Source organism: Trachymyrmex septentrionalis, unplaced genomic scaffold (assembly GCF_001594115.1).
Source record: "Trachymyrmex septentrionalis isolate Tsep2-gDNA-1 unplaced genomic scaffold, Tsep1.0 scaffold202, whole genome shotgun sequence".
NCBI classification, from domain to species: domain Eukaryota; kingdom Metazoa; phylum Arthropoda; class Insecta; order Hymenoptera; family Formicidae; genus Trachymyrmex; species Trachymyrmex septentrionalis.
This window is the reverse complement of record NW_017305203.1, coordinates 277937-303565: the sequence shown is the minus strand read 5'-3', so window position 1 is coordinate 303565 and position 25629 is coordinate 277937. Positions and strand designations below refer to the sequence as shown.

At 28.5% G+C, this 25629-nt stretch overlaps 2 protein-coding genes across 2 annotated transcripts in view; both read right to left on the bottom strand.

Annotated features, from left to right (window-relative positions):
* LOC108747895 (MFS-type transporter SLC18B1-like) overlaps positions 1-4955 on the bottom strand; it is a 12229-nt gene extending 7274 nt beyond the window's left edge. The window contains exons 1-2 of the mRNA XM_018485784.1: positions 4199-4955; positions 1254-1349 (exon numbers count right to left, since the gene is read on the bottom strand). Coding sequence (XP_018341286.1) covers positions 1254-1349; positions 4199-4306 — 204 coding nt within the window. The 5' untranslated portion in view covers positions 4307-4955. The remainder of the gene's footprint in view (positions 1-1253; positions 1350-4198) is intronic.
* Positions 4956-7932: 2977 nt separating this feature from the next.
* LOC108747891 (protein takeout-like) lies at positions 7933-17897 on the bottom strand. The gene is made up of 4 exons (XM_018485779.1): positions 17760-17897; positions 13775-13867; positions 8786-9067; positions 7933-8672 (listed from the first exon to the last, which is right to left on the bottom strand). The coding sequence occupies exons 1-4, from the start codon at positions 17881-17883 to the stop codon at positions 8368-8370; spliced, it is 804 nt and encodes a 267-aa protein (XP_018341281.1). The 5' UTR covers positions 17884-17897; the 3' UTR covers positions 7933-8367.
* Between the last annotated feature and the right edge of the window lie 7732 nt (positions 17898-25629).

Genomic DNA, 25629 nt, shown 5'->3' with positions numbered 1-25629 from the left:
TGTGTGTGTGTGTGTGTGCATGTGCGCGCGCGCGTGTGTGCGTGTGTGCGTGTGTGCGTGCGTGTGCGTGCGTGTGCGTGCGTGTGCGTGTGTGCGTGTGCGTGTGTGCGTGTGTGTATATGCCTTATTTTAATAAAAATTGAATGTAAACAAAATATTATAAATATTTTAAAATATAATTTTTTTCTTGATTGTGTGTGTGTGTCTTTTAAACAATAATGCTCTTTTACGGTGTGATTTTCGTAAAATAGTTCACTAAAATATCTATGTAATTTAATTTATTAATGTAGTATTTGGTGCAAAGATCTCGTGTTGTCCCATCAAGATATACTTGAATTTTATTCTTTGGATTCTGTCTGACGAAATTTACAAAAATACGATAGGAGGACCGTACAATATTCAACAGAGTAAAAAGACGTTCTGCATTAAAATTGACCAATAACTGTAAGATATCTCGTTATATCTCTAATTTAAGCGTACATATGTATATTAAGTTTTCATAAGTAACTGCATTTTATAGATTTTCTAAATCCACAATTTCTAGAATAATTAATTATTTGTATTACATTGATAATGACCTCAATTATAAGTCAAAACGATTGTATTATTTTATTTTATTTATTTTATTTATACTAATTATATTAAATTGATGTATCAGACTTGTTATCTTTGAATTTATTAAATTGATTGTATGTCATCTGAGCCGTTTTATAATATTGTATAATTTTTTTTATTGAAAATAGGTATTTGTAAATTTTTGATCATTTTCTTATTAAAATGATTATGAAAATATATAATATTAAATAGTAATTTATAAATATCCACAAGTGTAATAATAGGTGAGCCTGAAAAATGGCAAGATTCAACGCTTTGTGTTGTAACCTTAATCATTACATAGGTTCACTTGTGATTCGAATTTTATGTGTTCGTAAGATTTATAACTCTTTATTTTTATCATTTTTCTTTTTTAATGATACTTACTTTTTCAATATTTTATTTATTATAATAGCTACATTATTTGTAACAAATATTTTTGCATAGATTAAATATTTAAGGCACGAATGAATAAAAATTTATGGCCGAATTGAAAACTAAAAGAATAGTCTATAATAGTTTAAATATACAGATAATTATGTACGGATAAATTTTATTACTTAGCTTTATCTATTTAATGTAATAATTTGATTTATGGCGTAAAGTTTATGTTGTGATATTAAAAATACATCTTATACATTAATTATGTCATCACTCACATGTTGTCCATAAATTGGGCTAATAATGAAAACCACCAGTTCAAAAATGCCAAAGACCAGTCCATATTCTGATGGCGATGCTCCTTTTTTCTCGGCCTATGGAAAAGAAATGTTTTTACCAATTATATTTGCACATATATATATGCTATATATTAATTCGTTAATATTTTGAGCTGTTCGAAATATTGGCAACTCGAAGATACAATGAGCTACGCAGCAGTCGACTATCGCGTCCCACTGCAATTAATACTTGTCGAGATAATATCCCGATAAACTTTAGAGCTTTGCTCCACGCGTCGAGACTATATACAAACTAAATTATCAAATGTCGCCATTTGTCTTGCGATAGATGAACAACATTCTCGGACTGTTTTTTTAAAATTTATTTAAATTTGTAAGAGAGTTATTAATTTATTTTACATTTGCTGCAATTTACATTGGAATTTATTTGTTGAATTTACATTAATGTGTTTAATCTTATTTTTATCTAATCTAATTTTAATTATTGCACGTTTGCAATTGTAGATTCAGTATTATTAGAGAAGATTTAAAAAGTAAAAATAAGATAAAAATGATTAATTTATTAAATAAATGATAAGAAGAATTAGACAGTTCTATATATTATTATACAATAAAGAAACAAATTATAATATAGGCTTATTTGCTGAGAGGTTTAATTCCCAACTCTTTTCCTTATTATCGGTTTGTAAGATAAGTACGTAATGAATTTTTAAACATATAGTCACAAATAAATTCTGACGTACTATAACGCACGCAATCCAATAAAAATTGTTTTTTAATGAACATTTATTTCTTCTTATCATAGAAAACATAATATATTGAGATTTTACATTTTTTTAATAATTTGATTTATTTTCGCGCGCGCGAAGATGTGCATATTCTATTAAGAAAGAAATTAATTGAACCTGCCAGACTCTTCGACTTATCAACAAGATTTCTTCAACGTACGTCAACCTTTGTACTGTTGAAAAAAATGATCTGAACTCAGATAATTCGACGCCTCCGAAAATGCTACAAATATATTGTAAAAATGTAATATTTTATTAATTTTTATCAATTAATTGTTTTATCATGTTTAATATTTCAATTATTGCAAATTTGATAATTAAATCTGTTTAAAATTTAATGATAAAGGATGTATGTATTAAAATGTATATACAGGATGTTTGGTAAATTTTAACAAAGCGCTCGTAAGCAGATAGAGCAAACTAAACTGAGTTGAAAAGTCCTCTATTATTTTGCAATTTTCGCAATAGTTCACAAGATATTAATTACTAAATATAGTTGAATATTGATCTTTAATAATTTTTTATTCAAGTACTATAACTTTATAGATAAACAGCAAGAGACAAAAATTATTTCTTTTCTTCTCATATTATGTATTTTGAATTTTATTTATATATTTTGAATTTTTTCAGAATTTTTAAATATTTTCTCATGTTAATAAAAATAATTGCCAATAATAAAATGCAGTACTAAAAGATAGATAAAATATTCTGAAAAAAAATCTTAGAGCTCTATAAGAAAAAAATAAACAATTTTTGTCTTTTGTCGTTTTTCTGTAAAGTTGGTACTACTCGAGTAACAAATTATTGAAGAACAATATTCGGCGCTTTTAGTAAATAATATCTTGTTAACTATTGCAAAAATTGCAAAATGGTAAAGAACTTTTTGACTCAGTTCAGTCCGCTCTATCTGCTCACGAACGCGTTGTCGAAACTTACCGAATACCTGTTTATATATATTTTATATAATGTTTATATATTTTATTGTATATTATGTTATAATTTATATTACATTTTTATACATCATTAAATAATTTATAATTCAATAAACGGAATGCGATAAAAGAAAGCCATAGAAAGTAAAAAAATAATGCGATAATGATTGAAAATGTTAATGCTTGAGAGATTCCATCAAGCATCAAACGTAGAGTTACTTTAGTGTGACTTAAAATTCTCTTCCTTTCTGTCTCTTTATTGATTTTAAAAAAAGAAAGAGAGATCTTTAAACTTCGCTTAAAGTTAAAATAACGTTGGTGCAATTGGGTCTAAGTGCGCTAAATTGAAAGATTCAAAGCAAATTATCCACATTCGGTTTAAAAATTCTCCGTTGTTAATGAATGCTATTTTAATATAATATAAAAATCTTCTTTTCTGAAACACGATAAATCATGTACTTATATGTTCTTTTGTATTCTCAAATTTAAAAGAAATATTTATGTATTTTATTTCTGATGACCTTTTGCATACATAACAAGGGCAAGACAATAATTCAATTTTAAACACTTTGGCCACTACGTTTGAAATTCTATCTTGTCGACAAATAACGTAGACTAAAATTTCTTTCATAATTCATAAATTATAAAGTAGACTATTTACGTTTAGTGGTACCATAAGTCAATGATAATAATTTTGTTATGTCTGTAAACGCGTGCAGTTTCAAGTGATAAACATCTTTATTACTTGAAATTGCGTGAGAGAAACTTAAAGATCGAAATATCTTTCAGATGATATCCCTGATGAAAATTTTTTTCAGAATTTTTCATATAATTTTTTAGAATTTCTATATAATTTTTTAGAATTTCTATATAATTTTAAATAAAAATTATTATTAGTTTCTATTCTGATGAAAAAAAACTTTTTACGAAAAAGTACAGAAAAACTATACAAAGACAAGATCTAGAGACTTTTAATTTTTCATAAATATTTGTAGTGGGACGTAGAGTAGCATTATTTGAAGAGGGAGGAGAGGAGGGGAATTTCTTGGTTTTTTTTAAATAAACAAAGCTACTCTACAAATATCTGAGAAAAACTAAAAATTTTTAAGATCTTATCTCAATATAACTTCTCTTAAAAATTTTTCCGCCAGATATGTTTCACTAATGCAATTTCTTTGAAGAATTCATAATCATCGATTCTTACCTCTTGAGGGTAGAACGGTGCTTGTAATGAGACGCAAATGGCATTTGCGAAATCGGCAATACTGATGACAATTAAGGTAAGCCATTGTCGCTTGGTGAACTTAACCATAATGTCGATTTAATTCAGTACACTTCTATGAACACACTCGTATGAATTTCGTGCGTAGCGAGATTGAATGCACTATATCAGTCACTTCAACCAGCAGAAAATCCGGGACGAGGAATTTTGAAGAATTTAAGTGCGACAGGCACCGATTTAGCCGTTTGAAAGATTACTCACTCTTACGGTAAATAGACATATTTAATACACAATACTTATACACATACGCACAGTAAGATAAGTTTGTCTTGTCTTGTCTGATTCGTGGCGCGCGCACGTGTTTACTACGTGCGTGGTTGAGCGTCATTGCCGCACTACTCAAGACGCATTGTTCACTTTTAAGGACTTTGTAAGAACGGGAGAAAAGGGTCGGAGGTCGAATGATATGTCCTACCACGATTCTAATTTCATTATCGGCCAACGCGCTGCCGAGTGTCTCGCAAGCGTGTTACAGGGCGTGAATCTACGAGCGTCTGGCGTAGCGGATTGGTATGCCTACTTTATTCCATTTAAAGTACTCCATTTATCTATGTTATGCTTTTTTATAATCGCTTTTACATGTTCTTGCTTTTTTTGGATATAATGTTATCTAAGAAATTACATTTTATTTGTGTATTAGCAAAGATTTAAACATCTTTCGAAACGTCAAACAAAGGTTTTTTTTTAAATTAATTCTTGAGCTGTATCATTTTTTGTAAAATCTAATTGTGTCTAACAATAAGTCGTCTAACACAATTCAACAATTTTAACTTTTAATCAATTCCTTTATGTGAGGCCTTTCAACTTTAGAATAAATTTTGTTTTATAATATTTTTACATATAAAATAAATAACAATAATTGATAAATGATATATGAAACTATTGAATTTTATGTTTCTATCTCATGTACACACAAGGTGCGTTTTATTTGACCGCCTGCAAAGCTAATGAACATCATTTGTCCTTGTTTAACATTTGATAAATAACAATGAAATGATTCCATTAGCGTTGCAAATGTCAAATAAAACGCATTCAGTGGCATATTAAAGGGATAAAATAGAATAAAGGTTTTAAAAAGGTCTTTTTTTATCAATTTTTTAAAAGTAACTATAAATCTTAGAAAAAATATGAATTGATATATTAATTGAGTACACTTAAAGACATTTTAAGAATTTTTGTATATCTCAATATATTATAAATATATAGCAATGTTGCATTTCGGCGTAAAGAATTCAAGTTGTAATTATCTGAAATAAAAATTTCTTGAAAATTTTGAATCTGTATGAGTGTAGTTAGTTTCAGTTAACCGTAGCGATTTTTTAAAATAATTCTTCTTTACATTGGTTTAAAAAAAAATTTTAATTTCACTATATTTTGAGCCTCTTAAACATCTCGCTTTTTGAAAACTAACAATTAATAAAAAAAATTTCTACTATTCATTTTGTGAAGCTACTATTCAAAACTGAGGCCGATCGGTTGAAAATTGTTCGAGTTATAGACGCTGCTAGTTAAAAAAAAGTAGTTCTGATAAAAACGCGTTTAAAGTTTCAGTATTAATTATTTAATAGAAATCCATCTATCTATCTATCTATCTATCCATTTATCTATCTATCTAGCTATCTATTACCTGCGCATAGCTTCTTTCTCAAATCAGATGATGCGTATTTTTATTATAGTATAGTACTATGCGTTCGCTAAAACTCACGTAACTCGAGAAATACTTCGAATTTCATAAAAACCCTTTAGAAGCATATTTTTGACATCAATCTTTTGAAAAAAGTAAAAATAAATTTTTCTATTTTTTGAAAATTTTACTCTGTTTTATTCCTTTAATAAAAAGTAATAAATATAAATATATAATTAAGTCAAAATAAAGTTACGATTTTGAGAAACTTTTTATTACCAAGTATTGATTTTTTTTCTGTAATTAGAGTTGCTTTGATGACAGGTTCTTCCATTAACTTATAATAATTTTTTCTTAATGATAAAAATGCTGTTACATTTTATTTATTTCGAGGTAGACATATTTATTTTGTTGAAGACAAATTTGTATATAAACGTGATAAAATTACTAACACTTATGCGCTTTACTTAATATATCTATAATTTTATATGGTGTACAAGTATGAAATGCGGATTTTAAAAAAACAGATGGCTCATCAATGCAGTGTGTGGTATAAAGATTTGACTGTTATGCCATTTTGAAGTGCCATCAACAAGTATCAAACGCGCACGAGTGATAAATTGAAAAAGTGTTTGCATAGTGTTGTGTTGCTGTGTTCGATATGTCGAAATTTATACCAAACAAAGAACATTCGCGGATAGCATTAATTTTTTGTTTTCATTTGAAGAAAACTGCTGTTGAATCATACCGATTACTTCGAGAAGCTTATGATGAACATGCTCCATCGCAAGATACGTGTGAACAATGGTTTCGGCGTTTTAAAAGTGGTGACTTCGATGTTGCAGATAAGGAACACGGAAAACCGCCAAAAAGGTACGAAGATGTGGAATTGCAAGCATTGTTGGACAAAGATGATTCACAAACACAAAAACAACTCGCAGAGCAATTGAGCGTTAGTCAACAAGCTGTTTCCAATCGCCTACGAGAGATGGGAAAGATTCAGAAGACCGGAAGATGGATACCGCATGAGTTGGACGGCAGGCAGATGGAGAGGCGCAAAAACACATGTGAAATTTTGCTTGCACGATACAAAAAGAAGTCGTTTTTGCATCGTATCGTTAGTGGGGATGAAAAGTGAATTTATTTTGAGAATCCCAAGCGCAAAAAATCATGGGTAGACCCAGGCGCACCATCCACATCGACCGCAAGACCGAATCGCTTTGGCAGAAAGACGATGCTCTGTGTTTGGTGGGACCAGAAGGGTGTGGTCTATTATGAGCTGTTAAAACCTGGTGAAACGGTTAATGCTGGACGCTACCAACAACAATTGATCGATTTGAACCGTTCGCTGCTTAAAAAAGACCAGAATACCAAAAGAGACAACACAAAGTCATTTTTCTTCATGACAATGCTCCATCACATACGGCAAAACCGGTTCGCGACACGTTGGAAGCACTCAGCTGGGAAGTTCTACCCCATGCGGCTTACTCACCAGACTTGGCTCCTTCCGATTACCACTTGTTTGCATCGATGGGTCACGCACTTGCTGAGCAGCGCTTTGGTTCGTACGAAGATGTGAAAAAATGGCTCGATGAATGGTTCGCGGCAAAGGGGGAAGATTTTTACTGGCGTGGTATCCACAAATTGCCCGAAAGATGGGAAAAATGTGTAACTAGCAATGGAGCATACTTTGAATAAAGCTCTTTTTATCATTCTTCCGAATTTAACGTGTTTTTTTTTTAAATCCGCATTTCATACTTGTACACCTGGTAGTTTCGTGACAATGTTTCTACGTTATTCTTATGATGATAAACCTTATGACATGATAAATTGCAACGTAATAACTTGACAAAAAAAATTGAACATTTAATATAATTAGAATATAAATGTTCGCGAATCGCAAATTGTTTTATCAATTAACAAAAAAATTTAACAATTTAAACTTGACAAAAACATAAAACAAAATTCAGAAACATAAAACAAAGTTTGAAAACATTGTTTACATTTTATCGACCCACACACACACACACACACACACACAGAGGCTATTTTCAAATCGATTTGAATACATAAATTTGTAGTTATAATTTATTTTAATTTAAAATAAGTGTAAGTTGCATTGAAAAAATTAATCTTATTTGGACGATAGATTATGTATGTTTTATCAGTGCTCGCTATTCGTGAATATCTTTTGCGCATTATAAATCTTAACAAATTATAATTACTTACTCACTATTTTTTATGTATTTTTATAGCAAGGATTATGATATCCATACAGCATAAATTATTCCAGCAATATTGCAGCAACATTGCAACAACATTGCAATGCTCCAACAATATTGCTGAAATAATTTATACTGTATAGATACTTTTTTGCAATTATAAAATGTATGCTCATGGTTTGATGAAGTAATGCAACAGTCATGGATATGTGTGAACTTTATATGTCCTCGGAAATTGAGAACTATTACGCATCGTGCATCCAAACTTTCAGGGGCATTTTGGTGAAAACACGGTTCAAGAAGTCCTTGAAGTACTTGCCGATACTTGAGCTGGCTGCTGGTCTCATTTCCTCAATTATTTCTTTAATATTCTGATTCAGGAATTGATTCATCGCCTGGCCGATAACATTGTTACCGTTCAAGTGATCGTTTATGCGAAATCTGGCTCGACCGAGACTAAAGTCGATTAGCAATCGAGAGATCTTCATGTAACGAATACCGTTTCTCACTTCCTCGACACCTTGTATGCGAGCGATTGCCTTTACGTCACCTAAAATACCAAAGTATGAATATGCAAATCAGCAGACTGGCATATTTATTTAATAAATTGTAAAATTATCATATATATATATAATATTTGTTATGCCTTATGAAAATTCTTACCGAATAATGCCCAAAAATCGCCGTGACTTTGAATGGGGAAGAGAAGTACATTTCCGTTTATGTCATAGCTACCATGAATATCAATCTTCGGCAATGAAAGATGCATATCGAATCTATATGATGATATGTTCACTCGTACTTTGTTGACGCTGTAGTTTCCTGGTCCTATCGTAGTAATGTTAGTGAAAATCGCCCTAACACGCACCGGACCTTGACCATTTTCCATCTTCAGTTCGGGAATCACCAATGGCTCTATAGGAGGCACATCCAATTCCGGGATACCTATTAACAAATTTTAATTAGAAACATTCCAGAACCATTTCCGATTAGCTCACAATCATTGAGAATAACGAAAGTGCACGGATTTTTATAGGATGTATAATTTTATTCCACTATTAAGATAATTATGTAAGATGCTCAAGTATAATAAATAATGCTGCACAATGTTTTGACATTCTAATAACCGGTTTGAGTGTCGTATATAATTATTTTGACGGTCTAATAAAATTATTTTCTATAGATTTATATCTAGCTAAATTTTTAGATACTTTAATGAAACCGGTTTCCGCGTATGTCAGTCATACTTTCGATTCAAACTTCTCAGTAAATTTTGTAATGAAAAGTCTATACAGAGCCTTATTTGTAATATTGAGTTTTTGATTAAAACTAGTTTAATTAAAATTAGTAGACTTAATCTTGAGAGAGAGATTTTGAATTGTAAATTGAACGTTTGAAAGGATTTTTATAATCATATGTACACGTATCTGTATGAAAGGTCATACATAGTGACTTTGTAACTATTACGTATTCTAATTAATGCATGAATTTTCTATGTTGCTAAACAGAGAACAGTTGTGATGCGGATACATAAGATAAATTTATATAATTTTATGTAATATAATTTTATAGTCATGGTTAAATAGTTGTGATGTATAAAATATATTTATTCAGAACGGAGTGTTGTTTCACTGATTAAACCAGACTTACACGTACGATTTACTGTACATTGACACATTATTACTACATCAATGCCGGACTCATACATATGTAAATTTTCGTATTATATAATTTCGTATCGAATTAGGTCTGACATGGGAACATTCCAAATTGCAAAAGTAATATTAAAAAACTAACGCTACCAGTTACCTCGAAAGATCATGTTTAAAATAAATATTCCAGATAGTCAAATCCTGGAATCCTGTAGATTCTGTATTCGATTTGGTATAAAACATATTTGGCCATTTTAACTTTGACACAAAATATCTCAGGTAATACATTTTTGAACAAAATATTTGAAATAAAAATTGTAAGGTTTTAAAAAAGGATTAGATGAGATACTTAGATACAAAAAATATTAATTTGGGCTTTATTGGGCCAAAAATCGAGACCCTGAACCCAAAATCTAAATGGTTTATCTAATATTATGACTTGACAACTCCAGACGCTATATTGAACTAAAAAAGATGATAAAGATCTCAATTAAAAAAAATTTTTTATTCTCGGTATTCCATTTACTAGGTATTCCATTACATATTAATGCGTGTACTTTAATTCTGAAAAAGTATTTTTAAATTTGTAAAAATTATACATACCAAAAAGGTATATGAAAATTATTGCATTTAATCGGTAAAACAAATATCAGTATCCCCTTAATTTAATCGAATTGCATAAAGATTATTATTATAAATCAAAATTAGATATAAAAAAAATTAATGAGTCGAGCTTATTGTACTAAGCATTTTATCTCTCAGCTCGATTTATCAGTCCTTTTTATATTTTTGGTAATTTTTTTAGATTAATTCTTCTAATTTTATTAATATTACGATTTAATAAAAATTTATTCAATAACAAAAAAATATACTCTTTTTAGATTCTAAATCTGTTTAAAACAATTTAAAATTTGCTCAACTAATAAATTTTTCTTTAAATTATAAACGTCGAACAAATGTTTTAAAAATTAAATTCTAATTTAATGCAAAGTATTATAATTTATAAATTTATTATATATATTGTTATGTATATATTTATAGATTATAAATTTATAATATATATTGTCTCTCTAAGATATCTACAGCTTAGAACAATCGCCATTATACACTAAAAAAGAAATATCGCGGATCTGAAGAACTACAGACCAGTCAGCTTACTTCCACACCTGTATAAATTATTCACAAAGATCTTAACTAAGCGTCTTACACCTTAGCTCGATTTCTATCAAACCTGTAGAACAGGCAGGATTCCGAGAAGGCTACGGCACAAGTGACCACCTACAAGTCATTAAAACACTAATAGAAAAATCTATTGAGTATAACAAATCACTCGTATTGATATTTGTGGATTACGAGAAAGCGTTTGATTCCATCAAACACCACAAATTATTTAAAGCGCTAGCCGGGTATACCATAGATATTCGGCAACATATTTATGAGAGAGCGTGTGTAAGAGTGCATGAGAAAACAGATAAATTCAGAATAGAATGGGGTGTTCGTCAAAGAGATCAAGAGACAATCTTCTCTAAATTTACCACTCTCTTAGAGTACATGTTCAAAAGCATAAAGCTGGAGGATCTGGATGTAAATATAAATGGAGAAAATTTAAATTTTACGTTTTGCTGATGATATAGTGTTGATCTCGGATAGCCTAGAAAACGCAGAAACATTATTGCAAGGCTAACATCAGCCTTACATATAGTTGAGCTCAAAATAAATACAAACAAGACAAAAGCAAATATCTGGATTATTGAAATCAGAATCGGGAGAGATAATTAGACTGATGAAATTGAAAGGCGTATTGGATTGGCATGAGCAGCCTTTGGAAAGTTAAGACATGTCTTTAAAGCTGAAATACCTGTGTGCCTTAAACGTAAAGCGTTTGAGGCACGCAGTATGTCCTATCGGTTCTGACTTACGGATCGGAAACTTTAACTTTAACACAAAAATCTATCTAAAAGAAATTGAGGTGGCCCAAAGAAGAATGGAACGCTCCATGCTAAGAATCACACATTAAGAGAGTACCAAATAAGCAAATCTGTGAAAGAATCAAAATCACAGACGCAGTGAGGAGGATAACATAAAATGTAGTTGGGTCGGACATATTGCAAGAATGCCTACTGAAAAATAGACCAAAAGGATAATGGAATGGCAGTCTAGGCAAAATGTTTTTAGAAGCAGGAGTCATTTACCAGCTCGTTGGACAGACGATATAAAGCGAGTCAATACAAACTGGATTCGAGAGATGCAGGACCGAAATAAATGGAAAATATTAAGAGAAGCTTATGTTCAGCAGTGGACGAGACAAGCTATTTGATGATGATTGTCTTTCTAATTATAACAGTTTTAAATAATGTTTTAAACGATTTTAATAGGTTTTTTTATTTTTTTATTACAATCAAAGTCTTAAACGGTCTAGTTGGATCTTAAATGCTTCTATGATTCTATGTGAATTTATATATTATTTATGTACTCCTTTTTCAAAATGCGCGCCGAAATGATTTTTCGGTCTTGAAACACTAATTCTACTAAATTATCGCAGTAATATCACGAGTTAAAATTGACTAGCAAGTTAACAATTTTTGATGTTTTTCCGCATCTTCAAACTATCTTAATTATGTTGCGTGATATATTAAAATCTGTAAATAATTAATTCTTATTGCAAAAAATATTTATCTCGGTCGGGAGTTGAATTTCTTACATTCTGTATCTCAGTAGTCTAAAGAGCAATGACTCCCGACCGAGATAAACATGTTTATAATAAGAATTAATTATTTACAGAATTTAATATGTCACCGAGCATAATTAAGATCGTTTGAAGATACGAAAAAGCACCAAAAATTGTTAACTTGTTAGTCAATTTTAACTCGTAATATTATTGCGGTAGTTTAGTAAAATTAGTGTTTCAAGACCGAAATCATTTCGGCGCGCGTTTCCAAAGGAACATACATAACATTATAAATTCATACAGAATCATAGAAGCATTTAAGATTCAGCTAGACCGTTTAAGGCTTTGATTGCTATAATTGATGTTATTACATATACTGTCCTATAATATATTATATTTTTTATTTCTTTATTTTTAATCATATATATTTTATATGAGCATCTTTTTATGTATTTTCTATTTATTTTTTAGAAAAGGTATCTCTACAGAGCGTGAACAGTTATTTCATTTTTCATATTTATTTGAATGATTTTTAACTCCTTTGAAATTAATTGTATGATGTCAATATTTTGCAATGACGTTCGTATAATTGTGCCGCAATGCTTTTCTACGAAGTAGTCCCGACTTCGCCTGTTACATCATTGTAAGTCTAAATCAGTTGTACAAATTTTCATGATATTTACTGAGCTCGAGGAAAGTTTACGCTCTTACGACATGAGAATATACTTTATGTAACAATCGCTATTAACATTTTATTACATACGGGTTTATTTTGGTAATTGATATCATTTAAACTTGATAAAAGAAAAAATAAAAATGAAATTTGTATTTATTAAAATAGCTATACGAAAATTTTTTACGATATCGTACATGATTTATTATTTTTAATATTCATATTATTTTAACTTTTTAATATTTTAGTAGTAATTAATATTTTTCATTGATCGATGTTATTTTTATCGAACTACTATTTAAATAACTAATATTACAAGGCACATCCAAATTGATTGCTCAGCTATAAATAGAAGTGACAAATCATATGCTTAATTTTAAATAAGATATTAATAAAGAAATACAATTTTATGATAAATAAAATTAAACTTATTTTTAACCAAAAAATTGATATAACGCTTAAAATTTACATGTTCTTTTAATCTTTTGATGTGTACTATTTTTTTCTGTTTTATATTAACATTTTTAATTATATTGTAAAGCAAATTGACATCAACCAAGGATACTAGTAATATATAAATTGAAATGATGTGATTAGTTTATGTTTTCTGTAGCTCGTGTCGTGCATTTCGCTTTTTGATAAATTGCCGTTTTACTCACCTTTCACCAAATACGGATGAATATGGGCGAGCGTGTTAAGAAAGCACGTATCGATCTTTGGGTCTTTCCTGCTGCATGGTAGTATGTATTCGGCTGAGAAAAAAAGAAAACTTGACTGTAGCTCAATCAAATATTATGTAATGAAAATTATGTAATTAATAGGCATGCTAATAATGGTAACATGCATCACGATATTGAGTAACGCTAATCGCTAGTCTTTACAGGCAACACATGTATCTGACAGTTTCCATTAATCTCCTTGAATGTACATGTAATGTATTTTTCGGATTTAAATACGCGGATACTAAAATATCTTACTTAAATTAATGATTTTTGTGTACTTTATGTTTTATGATCTGAAAAGATATAATTTCACATCTCTGGAACATTCTTGATTTCGTGGGATTTTCTGCTATGATGTGCTTCTAGAACATGAAAAAAATGAATAATTTTTGCATCGAAAGTGAAACTTTCTAAAATCACATTATTTATAATTATTGCTTTTATTTCTAATAAGAATTTCTCGAGCAATTCCATTGAGGTATTCTTATTTTTTTTACCATAGTATTGTAGTAAAATGATGTATTTGTTCTGGAAATTACTCGATATGGAACAATAACCCTCCCCCCTTCTTCCCCATTTTTCAGTGAATTACTCTGCAAAATCTTTTTAGTTTTTAAATCATTACTTTCAAGGATTTCGTAATGCTGATCATCAGTTAACTATGAGAAACTGAAATAGCAAGAAAAAAAAAAATAATAATGCAGAGACCAAGACAATTTTAAATGTGGTAACATTTGATCTTTGTTATTAAAATCTATGTCAAAGAACAGAGACGTTTAATTCTTTTGTATTATTATTACGTTTCGCATAGGAATCTGGACCACTTGACGCATCACTGGCATGGCTATTACGTTGCCGCTTTCACTCGAGACACCGATCGACTCGACCAAGAACGAACGTGGATAAAATAAAAAACAAAGAAGAAAAAAGTATACCACGAGTTCTAATGCTTATTGCGAAGCAAGAAAGTCGATTTGTAGGACACGTAAAAAGAGCATTTTGACCGATTGCATATGCTAGTGTTGATTTAAACGATTTAAAAGTAGTGATGTCAAACTCGACAATGAATCACGCTTTGAAGCCTAAGAAAGCTGAAGATATTGAATTAGAAGTGCTATTGGATCAAGATTCATCATAAATGTATAACAAAAGCTCGCAGATAAGTTGCTCACTCAAGCCATTATTTTCAAATATTTAAGCGTAATGGAAAAAATTCATAAAGGAGAAATTTAAGCAGAACAAGTCATAATGACTTAAAATGGATCATAATTAATTAAAAAGAGACGTAATCATTTTGGAGCTATTTTGACATCATTTTTATGTCATGATGACTTGTTCTACTTAACTTGTCCTACATGATTTGTTCTACTTAAGAAGTTAGATCACACATTTTTTAAAGTTTCAGTTTCTCCTTCGTCTCCACGAAGTGATGAAAAGAAAATGTAGCTTTTGCATCTTTGTTTCGACAGTTTAATTTACTAATCCAACGTATACTTCAAAGAAATGTCATCACTTATACTGCAATGTATACGGAATAAAGAATCGGTGCTTTGTGTACATCGTTATAACATCGACTTTACCGGTACTTTCTCCAGACGATTGCCGTCGATCCTCGACACCGCAAATTACGCAATCTCTGACATAACCTTCGCTATATCGTTGAGAAACGTTACGCCATGATCCGAGACATTATATCGGCAAAGACCACCGTGACCAGTGTCGTTTTGCACACGTGGATTATTTTGCTGGATTGACTATTATTATTGTTAGAAGAAATATTAAATAAGAAACGGATCTCTTTACAATAAGTATTAATTATGATCATAAGAACAAAATAATTGCAATTGATACGGAAAAATTCGCAAAACGATATTATTAAATTCTTTGTAAATATTTTAGTAAGCTTTATTATTGTTTTCTGTTTTTAATATTAAAATTATATTGCAATTTATGTGTTTATTTTGATTTCTATATAGTATTTTTATATTTATGAAAAGATGCTAATTTGAGATTTTTTTAAATTCTGAATGCTCTAATATTAACTGTAAATAAATGACAGTAAAAAAATTTTTGCTTTATTTATATGTAAAAATAAATAAACCTACGTTTATTTTATGCCATTTTTTACTAATATTAATTTTAATAAAAAAAACAAGATAATGTAATAACATTTTTAATATTCATTTTATTAAAAGTTATTATTAAAATTATTATTATTATTAGAAACTTTTATTGGCATTTATTTATTCTATTATCATTTTTAATAATTATTAGAACTTTATTTATTTAAATTGCTATTTATTATTATTTATTATTAAAATATTATCATTTAAAAATTAAAATAATTTGTTAAATCATTATAAGTAAGTATTTATATATGCATTGCATTTTAGAGAATTGCTTATATGATTATTAATTTAGTTTGAGATTTTACACAGAACAGAATAATATAACGATGCAAAATAGTTAAAATACTGTAGTATTTGATGTTATATAAAAAGTTATCATATAAATTCCTATGATAAACTTATAAAATATTTTTACATTTAGCAAAAAACTGATCTGTATATAGCATTTCGAAATATTTTAGCAAGTAAATTAATTTACAAAAGTCAAACGTGTAGTTTTGATCAAATTTTGAAAATGTCGCGGAAAAGTTCTCGTGATTGATGGTTGGCAGTCTCATAATGGAGAAACAGGTGTAATCAAGACAATGGGTTTCCGTCATGTAATCATACGGTATGCCCATTGTTTATATTTCTTCGGATTACGACGAAAAGAGAAAGGCAGATATGCTCGAGATGTTCAGTGGAAAATGTAAATGAAAATGCAAGGTAAGATTACACTTGTGCGTAATCATCATTTCCTATTATCTTTTCCGTTCACACGTAATGAACATGGTCGCACACATTCTCTCTCTCTCTCTCTCTCTCTCTCATCATTGTAAAATAAATGCTAATATGAAAAAATTAATATATATTTTTTATACAGTTATAACAAATAAATAGATTTTAACAAATTGTTAATAGCAAGAATTATCAAATAGAATAATAATGAATTTAAAAATGTTAGAAAGTGGCTCAGATAATTACAAAGGATAAATAACAAAGAGCATACAGCCACGACAAAGGATGTAAACAAGTTATATATATTTTTTTAAATTCTAAATAAATAAGTAGATGTTTCGGTCAAGATTTGACCATCCTCAGTACAATAAAAGATGATAACATTAACCTTATAACTAAAACGCAAGTTAGATGTTAAAATAAAAATAGGTAGACATTAAACAAAAAATTACAAGATATTAGCAATCGCAAGAGATCGTTAAAATTTTAATTTAGAATAATAATAAATTTTTTTTCGAAAGTGCGTGAAAAAATAGACTCTTCCGCGTTTTTTTTCGAAATTCTAACGATTTATTGAATTCTAACAATATTCTAACATAATTCTAATAATATTGTAATGATTTGAATTTATTGAATAATAGCTGTATAACATTTGGAAATTTCGACAAATTTTGACATTAAAATTCAAATAAATAAATAAATAAATCATTATAAACGGTCATAAAAATACAAATATGAAGTTATAATTTGAAGTTATAATTTTAACAAATGTTTATGCCACAACGCATGATGTTAGAATTTTTAATGCAACTTTTAATGTTAAGCTTCATAAAAAACAATCGTTTGTATGCGTCTGTGTTGCAGTGTCTTAAGCGATCAAGAATATATAATGAATATTACCACCGGTATATATGACTAATAAACGCGCATGGCGCATAGCAATTAATGTCAGTTCACCGTCTCAGCTTCTAATAATAGTGTGAAGTACAATTTAATAATAATAATATAGCAATTGATTAATGATATGAATTAAGCGGAAGAGAGAGGAGAAAGAAATTATTTCATGGTAGTCTTACGAGTGGGGAAATCTGGTTCATTAAGCCCACTGTTGACTTCCGTGACGTTCTGGTTCTCGCAGGACACCAAGACAGCCCCACAAAGACCCAGAAGCAGAATGGAAGCTATCCTCACGAAGGCCATCCTGTTGGTACTCTTGCCGAGAAATACGACACTCCTCACTTTCTTGTCCTTACGTCTGTAAAAATGCGAGCAGATCCTTATAGCGATCACGCCATACGATTGATTATTCCTTGCAAGGGGCTTAAAAAGACTTTTAACTTGAACACCAGCAACTCTTCCGACAACTTTTTGAAGGTCGCACAGAAAATGATCGCAATATTGATAAGTTCGCGAAAGAGACTGGTGCAAGGAAGGGACTCAATGCGAACGGAAAGACTCTTGCCAACAGAGTTGTACGGTTATTTTGTGATAAACTAAGGACGGGACCCCTTCATATCCTGTCTTATATGCGCCGTTCCCCTACTCTGAAGGTGTAACCCACTACTGCCTGCTAACTTTAAAGAGCCAACCATCTGATGATGATTACCTCTTTTAACATCTATTATGACAATGCATTTTGAACCGATGTTCTATGATCGGCTACATATAAAATTTTACATATGGCTGCGATAATCGCAACAATCGTGATTGAATATTATTGTCAAAGTTCTGTGTTTATGATAAAAACATTTTCTAGAGAGCCATGGACTTCATGACTTTTATTGTTTGATTTTTCATACCATGACATTTGGTTACATTAGGTCTCAACTATTTTTATAGTCCTTTTATTTGTAAAATTGTTCGTATAATTTTTCATACTTTCTCCATTATAAAAAATAAACGCACAAACTATAGTTGCATGAATTGTGTGCACATAAGTTTCTATCCAACTAATTAAAAAAAATATTATATATAATAATTAATATCATAAAAAATATTATATATAGTAATTAAAATATAATATAGTAATTAATATTATATATAATTTAATAATATTTTTGTATTTGTATATTAAATCATGTATTACTAGAATTATATAAAACCGATTCAAATTATTTATAATGTATCAAATTTTAGATTAAACTTAATGAGTTGCATAATAAAAATACTTTAATGTGTGATATATATATAAAATATATTAAGACAGGTATATTAAAGTACATAAAATTATAAATATAATTTAAAATCTGACAATAAATTATAAAGCACCTAAAATAATATTTTTAGTTATAACGTTTATTGTACTTAGCTATTCACAAACATATTTTCTAATTTCGTCAACAAAATTGTTATTTCTAATTTTTAAATAAGCATAATTTTTTATTTAATTAATGATTTAATTTAATTAAATTTACTTAAATTAATTTTATATTCCTTTAATAAAAGTTATAAGCATTGCATGTCAAAGCAATGAAATAAATTAATAAGACTACTCTTTTTCTTCCGTGATAAGCGATAATAACAAACTTGATCGGCCATGACCGCTTAATGTTTCATTGTCTCTTAGAATTTGTCCTCCGAGAAACCTGATCTTGCATTTCTGAGACATGCACGGATAAATACCTTGTCGGACAGACAAATTGAAGTGCATATAAAAGTTTTGCATAGTGGACAACCAAGTTCACCTCGACTTCGCTGTAATTATCCTCCATTTTACTTACTTATCGTATACAAAAACCTTTTCTCGTCATCTTGAAATCTTTATAGCTAGAAAAAAGTAATTAAATGCGATTTCATCTTAAAGATGCTAAGCATACATTCAAGAAATCGAGTATCATGTTATTCCATTTTTATGCTTTGGCGCACATTGCTTGACACTTGAAAAATAATTATAAAATTAGCATTGTTTCTTTTGATTGGTGCATGGTGGAATCAGATTGGTGCGTGCAAGGAAATAAGCTATGTAGCATGCAGCGCTCAATGCATACACGAATTCTAGCATACATCAGAGCAGGGCATGACTGTATGCATATTATTCAAGAAATCGTGTGATTCCATCTTTACTTACGTCTGTAACAAACAAGAGACGTAGTGTAAACCAATTTGCTGAAATTACTTGTTCTTCTTTTTATAATACTTTAATCGCAAATGAATATAATATAAATGTGAAATAAATATCAATGAATATAAATAAATATAAATTATAAAATGATTTTTTTGCTCAAATACGTACATACAAATGAATAAGCAGATAGGTCAAACATAAACTTAAAAATAAAAAAATTTATTAAGACAATAAACTATAACATAAAAGATGTGAGTTTTTTTACAATCATTAATATATGGAACGTTTCGATTTTACTTAATCCTCCTCAGCCATTAAAATAATTCGAGAAATTGTATAAGATTAAAATATTATTTGTAATTTATTACAAATGAAATTAAATATTAGAAAGAACATAGAAAACTAATCAACAAAATTATATCAAAGGTTGGACGATATCTTACATCAAATAAATTATTAAAAATGATGTCTTATCTTTATATGATAGATGTCGAAACTTTCTTCGTTTAAAGATGAAAAAAATGGAGTCAACTGGATAAGATTTTTTTTAAAGTCAATAAAATAAATTAAATCAATAGTCAATAAAAGTCTCATTTATATATCTATGTAGAAATATAAATAAAATTAAATTGAAAGTATTGTACCGAAAAAAGGGGTCAATGTTTAACAAATTTACTTAATTTTTCAAGATATGAATTATATAAATAGAATCTGTCTATCTGTATGTTATATAGATAGAAAGATATGTCCAAAATATAAACTATGTATGTCTAAAGTATAAACTGTAAGTCCAGTCAATAAAAGATAAATAAATACTACTCAATATTAATTATAACTTTATAATACACTTTAAAAAGTTGTATTATATATTAATTAATATTAGATAATTAAAATCTTTTCTTTGTTTCATGTTTTACTGCAAAATAAACAACGATTAAGTATTAAGTAAGTAGAACGATCTTCTTAGGAGGACTATGACAAGATTTCATAACTACATTTGTAAGAGAACAGACTGTCGACAGAATTGCAGTGGGAAAATGCAGAACATAACTTTCTATATCTTTATATGCAATTGCAAACTTGTAAAACAATTGCACTTTTTTGAAAAAAAAATATATATAATAATTTCTATTTTCTTAATTAAATAATTTACGCACTGCGCCTGCATTATTTGTTGTGGATATAGATTTTGCTAATATTTGAAAAAGGATTATTAATATATTTAGGATTATTAATACTGCACTGTATACATTTTAAAAATAATTGATCAAAGCATGTTATATATTATTAAATTACATATATTAATTAGCTAATACACTATTAAATTAGACATATAATAAAAATATTTTTATCAATTTTTAAATAAACTCTCAAATAACTTGCATATTTTTTTAAAAGCTTATTACTTATTTCTGCAACTTAGAATTAGCTAACATTGATTTTTATTGCTTAACTGGTTTTATTTTTTATGTTGTTTATACAGTGTCTTGAAATTTAAAGGTAATATTATTGCAGCGTAAAATTTCGTGAAAAGTTAAGTAATAAAGTGAAAGCCATTTTTGTTATAAAATAATGCATGATTAGTAGGAAATGAATTTTAATGGATATTGCATATAAATTAACGCAAGTTTTATAGGAAATAAATGCCTTAAACAGTGTAATTGGATCTTAAGTGTTTGTATAATTCTATGTGAATTTAAATAAGGACTATGTATATAGTCCTTTGAAAATGCGCACCGAAATGATTTTTCGATTGTTTTGAAACGCAAACTTTAAACTCTACTGGTGCAGTAATATCACAAGTTAAATTGACTTGCAATATAACAATTTGATGCTCTTTACATATCTTAAAATGATGACCTTAATAATGCTGAATGATAAAATCTGTAAATAATTAATCCTTATTGCGAAAAATATTATCCTGCCAAAAATTATTTTAGCCCGCATTTTAAAAGATTATATATGTAATATAAATTTACATAGAATTATATAAAAATTTAAGATCCATTTACACCGTTTAAGGCATTTATTTCCTATAGGTTGTGCTTTTCACATACACGATTCTAATCTCTGGGATTCATTATTGTTAACATAAGTTTTGTTTAAAATAATTTTAATCTTAAAATTTTAAGTTGAAACGTAATTTAATAATTATGGAGGACATAAATTGCAGAATACATTAGGAAAAATGTTGAAAGATAAATGTGGAAGAAATTTTATATTGATCGCTTAGCTATTTTTTATTATGGAACTATATTAACAATTTGACAATTCGAATATTAAGATTTTATAAGACTGTGATAAGAATGAATGGATAAAAACATTACCGTTTTTTTCAAAAGGAAAACTATATATCAAATTGAATTTACTTTTTATTTATTGTTAATATCAGCGATCATTTAAATAATTTTTGTAAAAAAGAGCAACATAATGAGTTTATGATAAAGGATTGGAAGATAGGTTATGCTTTTAGTATTATATATAATAATGAAAATTATTGTATTATAAGTAAGTCAAAATGTTTGTTTTGTAAGTAATTTGTTAATAAATTGACTGTATATTTTTTGAATAATCTTTGATTGTTAAAGCCACATTATGGTTTATATTTGGAAGCTATTTTGTTCTGTACAGTAATTTCTAAGTATAAACTTTTAAAATTTGTCTAATCACAAACGTTGAAAAGTCTTCTGTCCGTATGATAGTGTACGAAAAGCGACAATGTTTTGTTTAGTATTTAATAGTAATTGCACACATAGATACTGCATATAACACATACAATAATATTACAAAATATTAATTGAAATAGGATTGATTCTTTGTAATATTATATTCACAAGTACAAAAAATATAATAAATAAGTAAATGTTAAATTTATAAATTGTTCTATTTTATTAATATTATTATTAAACATGAGATGCAAAAAATATAATATTTGTGTAAAAAATACAAATAAAATATTATATATTATTGTGTTAAAATATCAGTGAACATCTTTAATGGTCTAGTTGAATTTTAAGTGCTTATATAATTTTGATTTGCAATTATAATTTTGATGAATGATTTTTCCTTGAAATGCATATTCTATTAAACTAGCACGAGTATTATTGAGAATAATATGATTAAGGCCTTGGTTTAAAGGCGCGAAGATGCATGGAATGCTAATAGAGATACGGATTCGATTCTCGAAGTAATATTTTTCGCAACAAGAATTAATTATTTGTAGATTTTAATATATACGTTATTCAGCATTATTAAATTGTTCTAAGATGTGAAGAAGCATCAAATTATTAAATTGCTAGTCCATTTTAACTCGTGATATAACTGCATGCGGTAGTTTACTAGAGTTTGCGTTTCAAGATCGAAAAATTATTTCGGCGCGCAGTTTAAAGGACTACGTATGTATAAGTATATAAATTTACATAAAATTATACAAGTACTTAAGATCTAGTTATACCATTAAAAGTATTTCTTTCTTTCTTGGCAGTCGGATGAGATTTAATATCTAATATTGTTAAATATCAAATCTTTTTGAATGAAATTATGCATGTAATAATCAAGTAACGTTTATCAAGCTATCAATACACAATTTGACAGTGATTATGTATGATGAAATAAATCGACCTTGTGTTTTATTTAAAAGTACATGTATGTACTTCGAGAAAACTTACCATTGCCGATAGCCTAAGAGATGACTTCCAAGTATACTCAACTGTAAGGATGGTCAACAGTTTGAAGGAGTCTAAAACTTTTAGAGTAAAATTACGTGTGGATCATCTATACATACAAATACCGAAAAGATAATCGTTATATCTAAAATTATAAATTCAATTGATATTTGATTATTTGAAAAATATTTATTAATAAGTTCTAAGAAAAAACTTTAGAAAGAATGATAAAGATAAAATATTGTTTTATTTGAGATATATATATTATTTTTGATTGAACTGAGCATGCGTGCGCGCGCGCGCGCGTGTGTGTGTGTGTGTGTGTGCGTGCATGTACGTGTGTGTGGAAACTGGGACATTAACACTTTCTTCTGTACCTAAAGTTTATACAAATTTTAATAAAATTTATAATTATTAATTATGCTGTAATCAAACTTATATCTAAATGTTAGAATCCAGATAGCACAGTAACGTTTTAAAAATATATTTAAAACGTACATATTGGACATTTTGGACATATTAGAAACATCCAGATTAGATCCATGGATATTTTAAAAACATTTTAAAAACATCCAGTTATCATTTTGAATTTCTTAAAAACGTCCATTTTAGATCGCAATGGATTAAAACTGGATTAAATTAATATATTAAACAAATTTTAGATCACAATCAAGACAAAATAATTCTTATATGAGTATTATTATTGATTAATTCGAGAATACACATTATAAAGTTATGATAAAACAAAAACGTTTTTTCTGAATTCGGGAACTGATTTCATAGTGCTTCGAAATGGTCATTCACCCGGTTGCATACCTCCATCCACTATCCTTAACTTCTAAAATCGTATGGAAACATTGAAAACTGCTGCACTTCGATGATCAACGAACACCATACAATCATGGGTATATAGTTATAATACATCGGTTCAATATATGATCCTGATAGATCAAATTTGTGCAGTTTAATTGAACATCCAATCAGTTACTGTAATATAGTATTCTAATATTTAATTTTAATATTATAACGACTATTTTCAGGTTAGGAAATCATACGCTGTACTATCACAGTTACCAGTTATCATGTATATTGTCTTCGGCTAGAGATCTCTACAGTCTCTTTCCTATCAATAATAGTACGCCGTTGATACGGTACGACATGGTTATGTACTATGATATACCTAAACAATAGGTATAGTGTTGATACACTGTACTATATAATATCATATATACTTTTTATATTATGCTGCTACCGTACAGTTATGCCGTATTCCACCACCTCGTGATAGTACAGCAACAGTACGGTATTTTGTGCGGGTTTCGTAGGATATTGCACGTTTGGTTATCTGGGTAGATTTTTGTCGTTGAAAATTTTCAACACATTACAGATGTACTAGGAATGTCCCAATGTGGGACGTTTAAAAGACGTCCGTACATACTAACAAAAGTGAAATTCCTCGTGCGTTCTTAAAAATTTTCGCTTGTCAAGTCAGCGAAAACAACACAGCGAACAGATTTAGAAAATTTTTTGCATAAGATGAACATTTTTAAAATGTCCAAATATGAACATGCTTTGTACGTTGAATAACGTACATTTTTAAAACATTTGTATTAAGTTCATAGACGTTCGAACTAAATAAAAACCAGATTTGGACGTCCAATGGACGTCCAATGGCTGTCTGGGAATATAAACGAAAAAATTATTATTAAACATTTAAAAAAATTATTATTAAGCATTTTAAAAAATTATTATTAAACTTTAGTTTTACAAACAAAGTTTGAAGAAAATCAATCATTTGCTATTATTTAAAAAAATAAAATTTTGAAATTTTTGTATTATATACTTTATTAATCATTACAGATATGTTAAAAAAATGTTGTTTTATTATTTAAATAAGATTGAGATGCAAACTAAAAAAAAACATTATTTTTGTAATTTTTAAAATAATCTTTCTAGAGAAATTAATAAAAGAATTTTTATTTAAATTTTTTTATTAATATTTTCGTTATTTAATAACAAATTATTCTGTATTATTGCATTTTTGGGGCTAGTTCTCTTTTATTACGGAATACAAAGTTATGTCTCTGTAAATGAATACGTCACATTTTTACATTTTACCTTCGGCATATGGAATTTTATTAAAAATGCTGACGATGTTTACTCATGTTAACTGAGAAAACGTGTCTGCTTACATTTCTAGCAAGATTATATAATATA

What these genes read in the sequence shown, in the direction of transcription:
- LOC108747891 (XM_018485779.1), bottom strand. Translation starts at nt 17,883, where the DNA reads ATGGCCTTCGTGAGGATAGCTTCCATTCTGCTTCTGGGTCTTTGTGGG. An exon ending in TGAACCAGATTTCCCCACTC is followed by an intron (nt 13,868 to 17,759) that starts GTAAGACTACCA and finishes TTTTTTTCTCAG; the next exon opens with CCGAATACATACTACCATGC. An exon ending in TCATCCGTATTTGGTGAAAG is followed by an intron (nt 9,068 to 13,774) that starts GTGAGTAAAACG and finishes ATTTGTTAATAG; the next exon opens with GTATCCCGGAATTGGATGTG.